The following is a 19,503-nucleotide window of genomic DNA, read 5'->3' as shown; positions in this document are numbered from 1 at the left end:
CTCGAGTTCTCTGCCAAATATGTGGGAATTGTGCGTATGTTCGTGGACGAGGCTGGTATCGTTGGAAGAATGGACGTTCGTTAATCGAAATTGAAGGTACAGGCGGAAAGAGTAAAGCGTGGCCTTTGTATATTCTTGGAATATTCGAAGTGCTCTTGCACGATGACTCATCGTGATTTTGCTTTGAAAAAATGCGAATATCGCCAACCTCGTGATTCGACATATCACGTATTATGACGTAATGACCGTGTTCGGTCTCGGAAGTGTACCTGCGCCTGTCGCGTCGAATTGGAAAATCGAGAAATCATTGAATCATCCGGCTTTAGTATCAAATTGCTTATTTCATCGACCAAAGGTGTACGAAAGTTTGGAGGTGTAAAAGTTAGAAAACTTGGATAGAGAAGTTGGAAAATTTGAAATTTGTGGAAAATTCGATAATTGAAAAATTGGAATATTTGACAGGGAAATTTGAAAAAAACACGATGAGCCTGAAATTCGGAGATTCAAAAATTTCGAGATCCACGAATCGGAATATGCAAAAATTCAGATAAATTCGAGGATTCAAAGTTCGAAAATTTGAAAATTTGAAAATTCAAAAACTGGAAAGTTCAAATCTGAAATTTAAAAAATTCAGGAACATTCCATTTTAAAGTCAGTTTCCTTTTTATATCGAAGGATAACTAAAGTAAGATCCTTTCTAAGATATAAGGTGAATAAAACGAAAGTACTCAAAAATTCCCTCAACATGAATCTTCGATAACGCCAATAAAAGAACAAAACAAAATGAAATATCCAACACCTACTCAACTACGAAAGGTTCAATAACTTCTGTATCAAAGATGGAATATTAATAAATATAGGCTACGATATTCTATGGAATGAAAGAAGAAGGTACTCTGAAATATCGATGATTTAACGATGGCATAAAATTAAGCCCTGCGACGAGCTTTAAAAGAGCTATCTGTATCACGACCCTGAAATCTTATTATCTCGACAACACGTTTAATTAGCGTACAACGGTTGAACGTTTTGACTCTCTCCTTCTCTGTGCTTCTCGACTATGACAACGTTCGAAAAAGTCTAAGTAGAACGGGAAACAATTTTTGGAGAACCTCTTTTTCGACGTATTTATCATACACAGCGTGTGTGTATATATAACCATAGACTAAGATTATTTTTGGCAGCAGCCTTCTACGACGCTGTCGTAATTTTTATCCTGTTTCGTTTCAAGGCGGCCGAAAGTAAAATTAGTCGCACGTCGAGGAAATAAATAATAAGTATCGAGCCGTTTAGTATTCCTTGTGTTTCGCATCCCCAAAGAGTCCTTTGTCTACACGGAAGCGTGTATCGTGGAAATTGAAAATTTGCATATAATTCTGGGTATCGCTTAGCGTTCCAATAAAATTAATACGATCGTGCTTGAAATTGTGTTATTTGATTAGTGGAAATTTTCCTTAGGTTTTCAACGTTTGTTTGACAGTTTAATCTCAGATGTAATCGGATTAACGAAGATTTTTATTTAAGATAGATGAAATTGAATAGATTAATAAATTTCTGTAAAAACGATCGTTGTACTCGAATTTCAATGTACCAACTACAATAAACAATGAAGGTCGATTGTTGACGTCAGCTACAATTCTATGATGTCTGAGACGTATAATGTACTTTAAAAAAACTGAAGGTGATCTTGGTTTTTTATTGAAAACACTGTTTTCTTATATGCTACATAGCCTACAACTTGACGGGCACGAATCGATCGGGTCTTCTAAACATAACAACGTTTTTAGGTTTGCAGAGGCATAAACAAACATACATACATATGTTAAGGCTGAACACAATGGTCTCTTCGCAGCATAGTGGGTTAATATAATTTAGTAAACTACGTATTCAAATTGCAGCTGTGATTGTATCAAAGGATGAATTAGAAACGGCACAATTGTAAATTATTCACTTCGTTAATAATAACAATATTCATGCACCAATAATGTTTGATTATACCATGTATAATGGTCAGATGATGATGAGTACGATTTAAATTTAGCGACTGATTTTTGCGAAAATTGTTGATACAGTATGTCTCATATAAATACCTACATAATTCTTTGTGAATTTTCCTCTTAACGATTTCTAAGACAAACGTGAAAATGCTCAGAAGAATAGCAATATACGATTAACATTTCTATTACTATAATTTGAATAAAATTATGCTCAATAAATATATCTAACACTAATAGACAATTTTTAAATAAATTTATTAAAAACGTTGAAACATCTAACCTGATCTCTAACGTAATTTCATTTGATGAAAATTTAATTGCTTATTAATGATGTAATTTTTTACTCATCCTTCTCAACCCCTTCTATATATAATGGTTTCTCGTAAATTCAACCAATTATATTATAAAATGTTTCATTCCTATTCTTTTTCCATAATGTAAAATTCTATTTCCAAGCAGTATAATATAGATCTAATATATAAATATAGAGCAGCTTTCAAATTCTAAATTTGAGTAATCATCACAAAGCAAATTAAATGAAATTTGATATAAATTCTATCCGTATGCTTTCCGTTATATCTAAAACCCACTGAAACTCAGCTATTTCAATTTCCAAAGTGACAAGATCAAGCAATATATTCTTCTCTTAACGTGTTTTGAAAGAAAGTAAAGAAACAGATCAGTTCTAGAAAAAGAAGGCGAACGACTGGCTGGGAAATCAAATTTTCCGCAGAAAATATCGTGGATAGGTTGTCGATACCTTAAACGTCAGGACCGTAAGGATATTGAATAGACCGGGTGATCGTAACGACGTGGAAGCCAGGCGAGAGCATATCCTTTCGTCGTAGTTTTTCACGAGCCGATAAATGTGTGACCTGAAATTGCTCCCGCGAGGTCAGGGGGAGAATGATCGAGTGCGTCCTTGAATCTCGGACAGCGACCTACATCGAAGCAGGAGGAACCGGAGCCGCGACTTCTTTTGCCTTGTCCTTTCGACAGCATTCTATATATTTTTTTTTTTATTGCCTGGTCTGTCACCCTGGAGATGGAACGTTACTGCGTTCTCAATCCTCGCGCAATTTCCTTCACGACCACGTACGTTCATTCCATGTCAGTTGGCGTTCCATTGCGTATAATTTCGACGATTCACCGTCGCTTACAGAGTTTCATGAATCTTGGAAAATCGGGAAGAATGAATTATCGTTGATACGATTTTTATATTAATGGATGAGTCAGAGAGAGAGGTGGAAGAAAAATTAATGAAAAGAAGGATAAGAAAAGGAACGAAAAGTAGACGGACAGGGAAGAAAAGAATGAAGGAATACAACGAGAAAAAGAAAGACGGGGTGAATTGAAGGAACGTTAGACGAGCAATATCGAACACTGAGCCCTGAAACAGGCCAAACTTCTATCGCCTATTCAATCCTCTCAATTGTACGATCATAGTTATTCACCCGTATATCGATCGATATAATTCAAGTGTAAATGAATTTGACATTAAGCTACAACTGCAAGCAGATTACTTGATCGACCGTTGCCACCTAACAACAAATACCTGATTCCTAGTACACTCGGCAAAATCCACTAGAAACACAACTGCAAACCTCTTCTTACCATTTCAGTTCACTAAAACCATCTCTAATTTCGATTACCTCGATATATTACGAATAGAAAGGAATAAAGGAACAGAGAAAAGAAACGACATTACAAGAAAACAGAGATTTTTGTTAACGCAAAAAAAAAGGTGGGCAGGGGCTCGTTAGCATGTCAATTCGTTCGGTCCATCGATTACGATCGACGTCAGTCGTGAGCCATGGGAAAAATGGGTTGATCGGCGCGTGATCGGGGCGAGGTCGTGCAGATGTTTCCGTTTCGATCGGCCGCCGGTTATTTCCGGCGTTGTCGACTTTTCCTCAAAGGAAATAACGCTACGCACCACGTAGAAGAGGGTCACGTGTAGGGACCAGAACAAAGTTTTTCCCAGGGCGGATCCGCCGGCCCGACGTTGCAGAGGAGCTGGTGCGCCCTCGGCTTGGGAGTTGTTCCGTGGTCGGTCTATTTCTGGACGTGTAAATATCGATTCGCCTGGCGGTACTGCGCTCGTCGCCACTCCACTGGGATGAGGACAGAGCCGAGAGGACGAGAGCAACGAGCAAAGATGATATTGATACACGCAGGAGTAATGAGATCCTCGCGAGTGCGACTGACGTGATGCTCCGAGGACGTATTGTGTGTCGAATCAATGGAAAGTTGTACTCGACAGAGGCAGAACGCGTCTTTCGTATTTCCTTGGTTGGGACAGCTTGGAAGAGATAGCGAGGTGAAATGCGAAAATGATAGCAAATTATGGTAGTTTAAGGTAATCTGGAAGAGTAGACTAATGTCGAGATTGACTGTCGTGTTTTTCTTGGAAGTTTCTCTGTCGATAAAAACTTTGTTTTTCTCTAGATTTGATATTATAGAAAATTTGTCTAAGTATGCGGAAACAGTTGCGTGGAATAATGGTAAGAGAAATGCGGAAGAGATTTGTTTAGATCGTTTTATATGAAAGACATAAAGCTTTTTTTCTTGAGCTGAATTAGAATAGGCTTTTAAATTTCACGAAAAGTATAGGTACGAATCGCTTAGATTGATTCCACAAATTAAAATGCACAGAGCTATTAAAAACTATTGATTTAAAAACTAATTATTTTTGTTAATTCCCTTTCAAATTTACAATTCTTTATACCATCTTCTTATGATAAATAAATTTATGAAAACGCGGATTCGTCTCCTGAGACGTATTAATTATGTACCTTGACGAGGTAAAATCGATATTTTTGTACATAGCAGAATTAATCAGTTTGACTTTTAAAAGGCTCATATGTATATCGAAAAAATCTGTAATTTGGTTATTCATATAATTAATTATACAACAATTGAATGTAACGTTCGTGAATAATTTATGCGACAATGCATGGACACCATTTCTACCACGAAACATCTATGCACGTATTGGAAGATTTCACGAACGGAAGCTGAACTTTCGCATATCACGTTCAACTTTGAATCTCGCCAGTCTGGCTATTGAGAGGCAGCGTCAGTGATGCAAGATGATTCACTTAAAGGGCTGTCCGTTCAACATGCTAACCTATGGTCAAAGCTATCAAACGACGATCGTATCAGTGACACGTTGCGTCGCGAAGGATTTGGTAGAATCATCGAATAAGCGTCGTTCTGAATAAACATTCGATCTGGCCAATGAATAATTCTAAATCGTTTCCGGTCCTTGCTATTGTCGCGTCTCTCTGCTGAATAAACAATTTGCTAATTCCTTCTACCACCGTTCGCTTTACGTTTTATCATATATTGTTCACTACTTTTCGAAGAGAGCCTTTTAAAACTAAATTCAAAGAATCGAACGTCCTTTTCGAACGATTTCCAACTCCGTTTGAATATTTATAAACGTCCTCTCGTTAATTCTCGATGCCGATAATCGATGAAACACCGTCACCGTATCTCGTATACGCCGACACTTTCATTTATTGTGAATTTCAACATATATTCATTGGTAGGTCTAATTTGTGGTAGAAGAAATCATTTAAATCCCTAGAAAAGAAGATTCTTATAAAAGATTACGAATGTTACGCTTCGCGTAAATACATAAATCGCCGTGTTATCATTGTCATCACATTGTCTGTGTGAATCTCCTTTTGATTACTGTATATATATATGTACGTTAGAATCCAAAAAATTGAAAAATCTGTCTGTGTATAATCTGAAAAAAGTGAAAAAAAAGTTTCTACAAACCTAATTAGGAAAATATAACCAGACTTCTATTTCACCTACTAAATGTTATACTTTAGGTATATTTGTATAGTATCCCTGTAATATATTTGTGTTACGTATATTTGTATAATGTGAAATTTTAAGCGTCCTATAAATACATAAACATCGCAAATCCATTAATGATATTCCATTCTAGCATATTGTGGATCCTACGTCCCACTACTAGAAAGTATAATAATCTACAAAATCGAAAAGATTCTGTCGGTAGTGGTTTTTATTACGAATGCCCCTCAATTTTCTTTTAACGTCAAGATATGTTAAACGAATCGATCTGCTTGTAAAGAACCGCAAAACACGCTAGGCCCATAATAAAAGAGGCGAGGTTAGCCCCCTACAGCGCAGTGTATTGATTTCAAGCTCTCACCAAGCTTTCCTCTCGCGACTATGTTTCATTATGCGTTCTTTTCTACGTTTTTGAATCACGAGACGATCACTGCCTGTTCACGTGTTCACGGTACGTTCGTGAATGGTTAAGAATAGAGCCGGATCAAAGGTGAAAATTTTAAACGTCGATTGCACGTAAACTAGGGTTGATTGTTCTTCGGAGAAATCTACTCGATTTATTCAGCAGTGTTTGCGCGTTACGATCAACGATTGTAGTGCTTTTAATAACTATAGCATACCTTTGTTTACGATTCCTTGAGAGATTTAATGCGTTGGAAAATACACAAAGCGTATTTTTATACAGAGATGGTCGTAATTTGTGAAATTTCGGAGAAACTACGTTTTTTCAGTTCACCGAAGGATAAAAAATATATTTTTGGAGTGTTTGATTGTAGAAATATGATAATAAATTAGCAACCTCCTAAGGTTCGAACAATATTCATTGTTCGTACTGAAAAAAATAAAATAACAAGTTCGATATAAGACACTGCAGAGTGTTTGTACTATATCGACGTACTGCAACGAAAAACACATTGTCTCGTACGAGTAGAATGCTGCAACATTCGCACGAGTATGTTTGGAGCATGAACGTAATCTTTTAGGGTGTTTGCGAGTAAACACTATCTGCGATTTCCTGCATTTTGTATCTTTACGACGGAATGGTGCTAATCTCACGAGCAGACATGCTAATTCAAAATATCATACAATTATATGCACGGTAAAGCTAGAATTCGTTATCTCTCGAGTAAGTGCTTTACATTGCGTATTCGGTAAGCACTGAAAAATAACAGAGTCGCAAGAGAATAAAGAAAAAAGTAGTTGGATAACTTTTCGAACACATAGCATCGAAAATTATTGACCTAAAGTGGCTCGTGAAAGTATTTCAACACTTATAGAGAAATTTTATGAGTATGATTCTCTTACGTTATCTAAGTTTGATTTAGAATTAGATAGAATGAATTCATCCACTTTTGTATGGTAAATATAGGATAAATTAATGTTATTAGAATAAATTAAATGATATACATCTATGTTAAAAAAAAAGATATGACTTGTTCTCCTTTGTCCTCAATGCTTTAATTACACGTTCTCTCGAACAGAGTATCCATTATTCATTCAATAATTATACGCATTCGTACTTACTATACTCTATACTAATTTTTTGCTAAAGACATGACTGCGATAAACAACTCATAACCTACATTTACAGATTTCCAGATTGATTCCAAAGTTCAGTAATATATTTATGATAGTGATATTTCGTCATAGTTGGAACGAAATTTCAAAAAGTCTCGTATAACGCATGTGGTATTTTGATAAAAATTTCCTATGCTAAGTTCGAATATTTTCGCGTGTCACTATGGATTAGACCTAGCGGTCGAATTTCGTTTTCGATCTTACCTTGTCTAGGTTGACTTTAGTGGCGGGGAACCATTTGCCGACGAACACGACGACCGGTCGACCCTGACGATCGACACCACTTTGATAGAGGCAGCCAATTCCTGAAACTTCCGACAGATCCTCCGTTTTCGCTCTCCTGAGGAGCCTCTCGTATCTGAAAGAATGGAACAAGAGCCACTTTGATCATTGTTCTCAGAATATTTAGTCACTACATTTACTAGTCTCATCGGCTATAGACTGGCAGTTGATAAAGTATTATTTAAAATATTGGCAGAAGCCAATTCAGGAAACTAATTTGTTATTCAACGAGTCTGGCATTAATCACGTATCAGAGTTGATTGTTTTCACATTTTCGGCCTTTTTAATATTTTAGGAAATTTTTAGATTTTTGAACCTTTAATCAATGTTACTCATATATATATATGACACCATAATTATAATTACTTTTTATACATAGTATATAGCCAGACTATGGGATTGAAAATAAAAATGATATTTTCTATAAAAGCACCGATTTATCGATGGAAGAATGTCAGACACTGAAAAGTATAACTAAACAGCATATTACAGCAATAGAACTACATTCGGAAATATAATCTTCAATTAAAATTTCCCTCGAATGAATTTTCATTCATTGTATCAATTATGACTTACATTTCTCTTCTTTTCTACGATTGATAAGACCTTCTCGTATATTTGCATACGTTGCAACGTGCATACGTTATAAATGGGGTTTTCAATTGTATTTTAAATGAGATGGAGATCGCCTGATCCCATTTGCACAGAGAACAGTCGGAACGATTGATATTTGAGCAAAGAAGTCTTGTTTACAAATCGCGTATAATGTAACTATATGGACCACGTCACTCTCGTAACCGAGTGAATCAATAAATCGTCTGACATTTTCTAACAAGCCCGACATCCGATGTTTATTCGATGCATCATACGTTATAATTATATTGCAAACAATTACGACTACAACATCGAGGCAGGTAACGTTTGTTCGTCTAGTCTGTCTCCAGAGACAATAATCTTACTGTCAGCAATGAGTTTCAAACAAAGGATCCAATTGAACGTAATTTAGCAAGTGACGATACGCGAAGTAGCTCGTTTGAATTCGAAGGTTGGAATCTTGAAATTTCCATTTCTCTTCGAGAATCGAATATTCACGATAAGAATCGAATATTCATGTTGCAAGCGATGTAAGTTTCACCCTGCAATCGCCGGTCAGAATCTCAACGGTGCGGAATCGCGCTGAAAATTCTAGCCGGTGGCGTAACTTCATCGCTAATTTCATTCGTTACGGATTGTTCGTGAACAAGAAACATAAAACTGGTCGACTCGTGTCTGGAATATCGACGCCGTATCACGTAGCGTTAATCGCGATGACGAGGAGAGCGTGCGGTTTTGCGAAAACATGCGACCCACTGGATAGCAATCTCGCAGCACGAACTCGTATAATCCTCTAAATATGTATCTCATAATTAAAATGTTATAATACTGACCCTGAGAATATGAACTATGCCTATGTTTATGATGGAAATTTTATTGTACCGATGTCGTAATTCGATGTTTACCACGTGAAATCGTCCATAATAGAGAACATAAAACGTGAATTTCGTAATACGATACTCGTAGCGACGAAGTTCAGAATATGTGGCTCATAATATGAAGCTCGCAATACGAGGCTCTTAACATAAATTTTTCTAAATAAAGATCGTGACACGGATGGACGTATAATTTGTGATACAAAGATTAGAGCAAGAATATTGCGATGCAAGCCTAATTACACGAATCTTATTATATAAAATTATAAAATTCGTCTTACAGAAACTCGTTGCATGAAAAGTTCGCTATACATCGTGCCTCATAAAACTATCCTATAAAATGTTCGATATTCATATCAGATGCGAGGTAAAAGATTAAAAATATACAAAATAGGAGAGTTAAATTTATGAAAGATGTTACAATTTTATTTTACCATATCTTGAGTTCATATAATAAAACATTTTGTCACGCCTATTTTAGAAATATCAAACAAGAATCATATAGTTTTCCATTTTGCCAGTATAATATGTCATTTCTGAGAAGCAACAAGATAGATTGTTTGCAATACGATTTCAAAATATATCAAGCACCTCTTCTCCTTACCATATCGATATATCGAAATTGGAATATTTGGAGTAATTTTGTAACTACGAAACACAGCGTACAATTTTACCAATACAAACGTCACGATATGTGTATAACTACACAAAACGAAACGACATGGTCTTCCGGTTATAATCCTCCGATTACCTCAAACGTATCCAATAATCAATTGCACATTTTGTGTTACAGGTATCAGGGCAGTAGCCCTAATGCGTCCAGAAAATTCACGACGAATTTCATTTTTGTGAAACATTGTATTATACTTGCTCACTCCGACAATATTATCTAAGTGATTCATATTGTTGACGACAAATTACTAGTCTATAGAATTTATCTTATTTTAATGACTCTAAGAAATGTAGTAACGTGCGTCAGCGACGACTAACGCGGCAGTCAATGTGTTAATCGACCCCTTGAATCGAGCAGCGCCATTTCGCCGACACGCGACAGTGCCGTTTTGTCGCGTAGCGTCGCGCGTGGACGCGTCCATGAATATTCCATTCGACTAAAATCAATGAGCACGTTTCACGTGCGCTCCGTGAATCGTTTCACCTAACGTCGTTAATCGAGTCAAACTACGGTTAAACGGGGTTCATCCAAAGAAGCAGAATTTCCCCTCTCGCTGACACTAAGTTACACCGCGTCGCTATCGACTTTTCTCGTCGCAATTTTTAACTTTTTTTTCTCTCTCCCTACAAAGCTAGTTTCAAGGCCGCAACACAGACCACACACACACACACACACATATGTACGATTGATACGAATTCGATGAAACCGCGAGCAGAACCTTATTTACAGTGATTCGCGAAACTATGCGAACACCTCATAGGAAACTTTTATGTACCTATACGTATGTATGTTGCGTGTTAGAGAAAATATTTTGAAATTTCGTTAACTTGTATGGAGATGACGACTGCCATGATTATATTGGTCAAATTTGAGGCCAAGTTGAAAGTGTACGTAATAGTTACAAAATATTTATGGAAAACATATGTAAAGAATTAGTATACAACATGATTAGTCATCTTACAAAATATGTAGTACAACTGTACATTTTGCACTTATCCATTATGTTCTTAATAATCTTCAATACTTAATGAGTCCTCGATTCTTAAAGAGTTTGTATCTTTAAATCTTATTATATGTTTAAGTGCAAAATGTACAGTTGTACTACATATTTTGTAACTTCTATATACTACGTATATGTTCAGATTTGTAATATATTTATGTCATTCGAGTCTCATTACATGATAAAATTTAGATATATTCGTTACAGGCTCTTAGAAGTGTTCGAATATTTGCGCGAGCAACTGTATTTTCCGATGGAACACAAAGCATTCCGCACCAGCTGATTTTCACAATGACAATTCGTGTCTGACAATGGACTGTCGTATACTACTGGCGGAGTGCGACTGTTTCTTTAATTGTTACGTCTCCCATTGTCCTTCCAATGATGTCTGCTCACACAACGCGCTCAACTATTGTTCCCCTTGTTCCCCGAGAAAAGCAGAGAGTGAGGTGAGCGTTTTCGCGAGTTTAACGTGTGATCATGTTCGTATGCTTTCTTGAGTTAGCATCGTTGGCGCGATCAATGTTGTATAAGATTTAATTAGAAAAATTTTGATAAGAGATTAAAGATAGATTTTTGCAGAATTCGATTAGATAAACCTATCTACTCGGTGTATTTTAATTTATCATGGAAGATTGCACGTATTTATGCAAATTTATATAAAAAATTGTGGCTGTCAGACGCTCGCGACGTTTTTAATGTGTTTTATTAAATTTTGCCTACCGGATACGAAACGAGTTTGATTGGTTAATCTCAATATACTTTAGATTTATGCAAATTCATATTTTCATGAATATAATTAAAGAAATACAATGCAAATAGAAATTTGTTTTTTTAAATGTTACAACAAATGTTCCATAAATGCATGAACATTTATAATCTATCTATCAATCATTCATTATAAAAATTATAGATTCATAAATAAATAAAGGGAAACAAGTTACGATTCGATAAGAGAACGTCTCATTGAAAGAATCGAATTACGAAATGGTTCACGTTCCAATTAAACATTTTTCACGGTTATTGGGTCATCGTGGGCGATCATGATTGTACGTTGATCATTCAAGATTCCGGCTCTATTGTTATTCTCTCAACGGTCGATACGATTTTCCTCCCATGATCGTGGATTACGTCCATGAAAGGCTTACGATGCGTAAATATACTAACAATAAGCTCGCGTCATCCTAAGCTCCCCGTCTCCAAGTTGAAACCGTCGAAGAAACCCATGCGTACACAAAAAATACAATAAAATAAAACCAAATCAAAGTATAGTACTAGTATCATTATTAAATAGTTGAAGTATAATATTTTTCTTCGAGTAGCAAAACCTGTAAAAGCTACGCTACTTATGGAGAAATCAGTTTGTTGGAGCATTACCAAAAGCAACGAAGGGCGCAAAACAAAACTGGGCGTTGGACCAAAAATAATGTTCCCGCGTATTGGAAAACGATTAAAGCTCGGCTCGGAAATCCTCGTTATATACGTGAAAGCTCCAGCGTTTTCCACCCCCTCTGTCACCCTTTTCGCAACCAGTCGCAACATCGGCAAATGTCCAACAGCGAAATTCTCCAAATTAAACGAAGCTGAGCGCACGAACGTCTCTCGCGACGTCAAAGATCAACGCGTCAGATGCGGTACATTTACGTAACACGGAAACACAGGACTCGACGGGGAGGGCGGGTTACGACGAATTACTAATGAAAATCGGTATATAACGAAAAAGGCAATCTTCCAATACGCACCGGTCCTCGTCTTCGATCACGTCCACCATGTCAATCATGACCATTCTGACAATGTGCACACTCTGTTATCGAAAATGTATCTGCCTCGTGTATCTCGAGCAGACACTCTTCCTCCAACTGCAAAATGGAATCTTCACAAGTTCTACCAGTAAAACTATAATTCTCTTCGCCACTGATGAAAGTTTGTATTTCTACTTCGCTCTATATATCATTAAAAGAGAGAGTCTTGATAGTGTCATCGGTCCAGATGCTAACTTGCAGACGATTTTTACTCTATTTTGTCCCGACTTTAACCTACTCCCGACTCGTAAATTTATACTTGATTGCCGATACGAAGTCTCGAGAGTTGAATCGACGAAAGAAAGTTTTGTTTTTCACGAGTACGAAAGTTGGTAGAATTCGCGGATGTGTGGACAAGGTTGATACGAACGCACGTCTGAATTTGTCGATGAACACGACAAGCCTCCGCGACGAGTCGCAACGCACTGAGCTGCCTGAACGAGGAAGACGGGACTATGAGGCGAGAAACGACGTCGGGACGCCGCGTCTTCGTTGGCTTTGTGAGCGCGCGCCTTCGCTGGCTGCGTCACGGCGCCTGCCCAGCTTAGACTATTGCGTGTTCGATGAGTAAAAAGCCGGCAGAATAGGGGCGCGATTCACGGCTCTGTTATTACGCTCGATTCGCGAGGCGTTGACTAATTACTCGGATGTTATTATTATAACTATTAATTTCTTTTCAACCTTTATCGCTTCGATCGTCAACGATGTTGACAAACGCAAGCGTTCTACTTCAACTAACATTGACAAGGGTTAAGAATGACGAGGGTCAACTTCAAATAAAATGTAATAAAGATAAGTAGACAATTTTTAAACAAATTTCAGAATTCATGTTCTTTCGTTAGTGGCATACGTTCGTGATAACTTAATTAATTATATTATACCTTTAAGCAATTTTCATTTTACGACAAAAATGATATTTTTAAGGATGTTTGTAAAGATTCTACGTTTATCGAAATCTTTCTCTACAAAATTCTGATTCGAAATTTAATGATAAAGTTGAAGGTATCTGTCTAATAATATAGTGGAATAACATGATTTAGAGTAAAGAATTATTTGCTCTGAGTAACAAGGTGAAAAATAATTACGACATTTAAAAACAAAGTTTTCTACGAATATGAGTCGAACTTCTATAAATAATATTTTATGCTGTAATTTTAACTTCGTTTCTCAGAAATTCAGCCAAATTCTCGATAAATAAATTTCATACGATTTTCCACTTGGAGAACGATTTTTCCGTTACTGCGGATCAATTGAAAACACCTGCATTTAACATTACAGATACTATTAATTATACAGACAGCACATACGTTAATTCTAAGTGCAGAATTCCCTGAATCAATGACACTGTAATGCATGACACGCACGTGTCACTGGAATATGCGAAATTGGGAGCGTTCCCAAACAGAAAGCTGTCGCTTTTCATCTAGCCCTATTGACTGATTACGCGAATAACGTTTGGCTAACGTAGCAGGATCGATGCGTTATATTTTCCATTACCTAACGGGAATTTTTAGACGTGGGTTCACGTAGGAATGCGTAATGCACGCGTTTTGTACAAGAGTATTTATAGCTGCTTCTATTTTCCAATCCGATTCTTATGTCTGATTCTTGCGCGTTGACTAATTCCGACTATGTCAGCCAATGACCATAAAAGTACAGATCTAATACGGTTTTTATTTGCAATAAATTGTTTGGAAATTGTTTCAGTATGTTTCGAAATTCTAGGATTATCTTGCGTGACTTCGTTAACTACTAATATCGATAAATTGACAAATTCTATTGCAGAAACAATTTTTATAATTTCACTTTTTAACATCAAGCGAGATAAATATACTTATCCAAAATAAAATAGCTTGTAATTTGTAAGATAGACACACAGGATTTTACTTATTTTATCATCACTGTCCTTGTCGAAATATTAGCAGCGAAGGTCTCCGGCAAATGTTTGGTTTGCATAATACACATACAAATGCTACTTGTAAAGAACATTCTAATTCGAAATACAACTGTGATAATATTAATTCTGATAATGATACAGCACAAATTAAACGTAGAAAAATTACTATTATAAGCGTTAATATCAAGTCATTTAGAGATGTTACTTGAACCATTTGACAGAATTACGATGATACATTCTGCTTCCCCCCTGTAAATTCGTGCAATTGTCAGAAGTTTGGGATTCGAATTGACTATTTTCTTTCGCAATTGGTTAATTCTATGGCGGGTATTGTTGTATTGATGGTTCGACGCGAAATTGCGTTACGCTTTCACATTTCTGGGTCGATTGGTTTTAATCGAATAAAACGCGGTGTTCGTTTGGTGGAAACCAGCTGCTGCTGCTGCTACTGTTCGATCGTTACCCTCGATTATCGTCTCAGACAGTGCGATTGAAACTGTCAAGATACAAAGCGAAAGATTAAAATCAATGTCTCCTTAACGTTCCGTTATTCCAGGTTATTCTAAACCCCTTTGCCATGAGTATACGTCCCAACGATTCCTAATAGCCGATTTCTTCCACGTGATTTTCGATTAAAAGTATTGTGGGTTAGGTTGGGTTAGGGGTTTCTCAACGAACCGACGAGAAATACCGAGTATTCCAACAATTATGGTACAATCGAAAAGAGAGCGATTCTGTGTGAAGAAATAAGTGAAGAAAATAAAATACAATATTATGATATGAGGTTTTGAATATATTTTGCCTATGCGAGCACTTAATCTCATTAAAGTTCCCGTATTTATATATACATTGTATGTCCGAATCTTATCCTGGTTTAAACAAACAAAGAAATTTTTAACGTTTTAAGAAAAATCATAGTAGCATTGGAATAACAATTCTCTTATATTTTACTTAAAATTAAAGATTTTTTTGTCGATAGAAAAAAAGAATTGTTTTAAATCTGATCCTGTGTCATGGTCGAATGAATCGTCGATAGATTATAAAAACTCATACTTGAAGGTAAAACATATAATTGGAAAATTAAATCGGATAATTCTCATAATCAGATAAGGCGATAAATCAAGCTTAGAGTACAATCATCGCTGTTATACTATGTTTGTTAAATACATTGCTTTAATCTATGTAGTAAAACGCAAAAGGAAAAGATATCGTGTCCTTTTCCTTACTAAGAAAAACGAATATTTGCACATTCATGGTTTTGTCACAAGGGAATGATATGTCGTTTACAAATAACGTTGATATCTTATTTATCAGTCTTTGTATGGTACTATCTATCTCTGTATACTCACAATGAGTTTGCAAATGAAAATAAGGTATAATTTCTAAGATTCATTTTACTAATGCAGAAATTGTTCAAAATACATGATGTTGCATACGACGACTCTCCTTGAATTAAATCATTATACACGGTTCTCAATTGTTTCACATTGTTTATGTTTTACGTATTATTTATCTTCAATTTTTCTAACATCAAAATAACCTTCACTATCAATTGCCAAAGGAAAATATTCAGAATCTTCTTTTTTTCTTTACTTATCTTTCCTTGTAGGATCATCCTCTTTCGACATTCATTTTTATAATGATTGCACACCTTGTATATACGATTCGTCCTCCATTCATTCTCATTGTAATTATTTCAACACCATGCTTTTAACGAAATGAAAATAGAACGTCGTTCGATTTTCCGGTATGCGTCGTTGCTTTAAAGCTCTCTGAAGGCTACAGGAAGATTCATCGTAGATATACACGCTACGCGATAAATCGAGCCTTTCCTCGAACTGGAAAACAGAAAGCAAACGATTTTCGAGGTTCCTGCGGAAGTCGGAAACATAATTTTGCCAATATCTCGCCATTATCTTGGATTATAACAAACATTGTTAGTGTTCCTGAAATACTTCGTTATCCATGTCTGTGCTATTATTAATTTTGTTTTACAAATTCCTGCTGTCACATAAAAATTGATTACGAGTTTCAGTGAACATAATGAGAATATATAAAAAAATCAGGTACGATTTATGTCCAATGATCGCAATTCATAAAAGAGATAATTTTCACAATTCGTGATCTATTATAAGATATAGAATAAGTATAGTTATACATTTAAAAAATGTACAATTATCTACGAATTTTATTGAACATAGCGAAACCGTAGAAAAAAATAAATATCGGAAAGAAACAACTACTTTTTACGATAGATTTCTCATTTAGGTTGGAACAAATGAGTTTGTAGCTTCATAGAAAAGATAATGATCACAACGACTCGGGACGATTTCTCAATCGATTGTGTTCACGATTTCGCGACCGTGGCCTCGATTAAAATGGATCCAAGGTGCTCCATCAACGAAATGACCGATTCGAGACACTCCCTCGTCGAGAACGTGCTTTTAAGACACACCTTGAATTAGCACAGAAGGTAATAAAAAATCGACGTTTCCCGGAATTTACATTTACTTAATCTGAAAACCAAGAAATTGGATGTTCACGTGGTGGAACGTAGAAAGTACTGAACGTTTCTGTCTATTCGATATACACGGTAATAAAGGAACGCTTGAATTGTTAATGGTGTGGCAATGTTGCTGTAAGTGGGGCAATTTTCAATCGCAAAATACATACACGAAAGATCGTCGTTAATGGAGCCAGATGTTTCAATGTTTATGGCGTCGTTGAAATCACGCAAAATAAAATACGTACATCCGGCATGAGAGGCGTGTGAACATTTTGAAAAACATGAGATACTTCTGAGTGACCAAGGACATGAAGATAATTTATACTATTATTTAGCATTTGTTCATCTTGCAAGAAGTTGACAAAAAAACCGATGCTACCGATCTTGTAAGAAATTTATACAAAAAATTAACATTGTCGATCTTACAAAGAATTAATACAAGATTTATTATAGCAAGGTTTATTTTATACGAAAGTTTGTAACGTTGTTATAAATTTTTATCTTTTTTTATTAAAATGAAAAATTAAATTTTCAACATCGAAAGATGAACAACAATGGTGCAGGATCTGCAAGGTTCACATCTTCTACTTGTATATCTTCTAAAGTTGCCTAAATAAGGATCATGCTTGCAGCGATTAATTCATTTTCATCAATATTGCAAGGTATTAAATTAAATGGAAAATTTGAAATTTTTAATTGATTTTCATAGAGCGATTTTAATAATGCGCGCTAGTGAAACTGTGTTATTGTAGTGAAGTACCCTTAACCCTTTCACTACAAGAGTCATATATACCTGCAAGTATCGAATAATAATTTCCTAACACACATACAGCACGTGTATTCATTTTTTATAACGTAGACTCATATCTCTTTCCCTTTATGTGCACTATACTATGATTGACATACTTAAATCTTCACGCTTGTAATTTTTCCATGTTATTTAAAGACACTTCTAACTCAGGGTATTTTTAGAATTTTGAAATTATTGAATTATGTCTAACATTATTATGTCTAAAAATATTTTTTTTCTACAAACTGAAGTTTAACATTTTGATTTTACACCTGGAAGGTCATGTTATTAAGAATAACACCAACTCAAGAGAGGGCGCGATGTCTTTGACTACTATTACGAAGACTACTACAAAATCTTTGTAGCAATATAGCAGATTTTAGGAAACTCTATATCTGAAATTACTTAAGAAGACTGTGTATACATATTTGAATGATTGCTCAAGTCATCGATCCTACAAGAGTAATAGCAAAAGGACAACACATTCTATACCAATGATGTAATCTTCCATTATTAAGGAAAATTGCAGAAAATTGGAGTTAAATTATCGAAATATATTTTTGTCAAGGTGCAAAATTGCAGATTGACAACCTGGTTCTATCGTTAGTGCAAGACACGATAAAACAGCGTCAGGATTCTTCAGTGAATCTCAAACTTATCCCGTTTGATGAATCATCATGATTGGACACATGATTTATCTTGATGGCGTGAATACAAAGACATTATAATCGTGTAATAAAGTGGCAACTATGGGCAATGAACTTTCGTGGAAAATGGGATGAACTGTATTTTTCAAATGGTTTAGTTATCGAATATTCTTATACCTGACTTTGCTATTTCTAGTAAACGAGTTTGTAGACATGGAAAGGTTACGAGGCCGTTTCCATCGATGATATTATTGATAGCAGCTGCCTATATAAAGATAGACAATTTTTCCTTCGTAATGAGTAGAGAAGAATTCCATTGACCGACAGGAAATCGATATTTACATTTCGATCAATATGGATATTAAATACCATATAATAAATAATACGGTGTGAGATCGCTTAAGAGAAGACAGAAATATCAATCTATAGAATTACGAATATAATTGTAAATATTATATTGTAATAAAACAATATTATGTAATGAATAGAATAATTAATTGAACGAATAACAAATTGTTCAAATTGTAGGAATATTTTAGTGGAATTATATAATCATGTGAAGTTAAAAAACCCGGAGAAAATATCAAATATGAATATACAAACGTAGTACGTGTTACTACGTAAATAGTACCGGTATTAAAATATTGATTTTCTTTTAACAAATACGCATTTATTCATTGAATGAAACATTCGTGTAACAAAGATTGGTATTGAAGAAACCTGCATTTAGTAAGTGAGAAAGTATGTTTTTTGAAGTATCTTATCAATATATCAGTAGATAAAAAATTTAATCGTAAGTAAAATGTAGAAACAGAAACTGTGCAATTCCATTTCCTTCCTTATCGACTCACGATGCATATACAAATTATGAAATATTGATAAGTAAGGACTTTTTCACTGAGATGATGCATGGATCACATACGTATTGGCATGCAAGATAGCAGCTTGTTACTAAATAGTTAAAATAGCATTATGACACGCAAAACCGATGTTGATTTTGTATAGAATTACATTCGTAACATTGCATGAAT

General features: G+C 35.4%; 1 protein-coding gene across 3 annotated transcripts in view; it reads right to left on the bottom strand.

The window, feature by feature from the left end:
* LOC117210757 (protein GDAP2 homolog) overlaps positions 1 to 19,503 on the bottom strand; it is a 68,681-nt gene that overhangs the window by 9,127 nt on the left and 40,051 nt on the right. For all 3 annotated transcript variants that reach the window (XM_033454075.1, XM_033454077.1, XM_033454076.1), the window contains exon 8: positions 7,611 to 7,764. In XM_033454075.1, coding sequence (XP_033309966.1) covers positions 7,611 to 7,764 — 154 coding nt within the window. The remainder of the gene's footprint in view (positions 1 to 7,610; positions 7,765 to 19,503) is intronic.

The sequence above is a fragment of the Bombus bifarius genome, unplaced genomic scaffold (assembly GCF_011952205.1).
Source record: "Bombus bifarius isolate JDL3187 unplaced genomic scaffold, Bbif_JDL3187 scf7180000008212, whole genome shotgun sequence".
NCBI classification, from domain to species: domain Eukaryota; kingdom Metazoa; phylum Arthropoda; class Insecta; order Hymenoptera; family Apidae; genus Bombus; species Bombus bifarius.
This window is presented reverse-complemented; position numbering and strand designations above follow the sequence as displayed.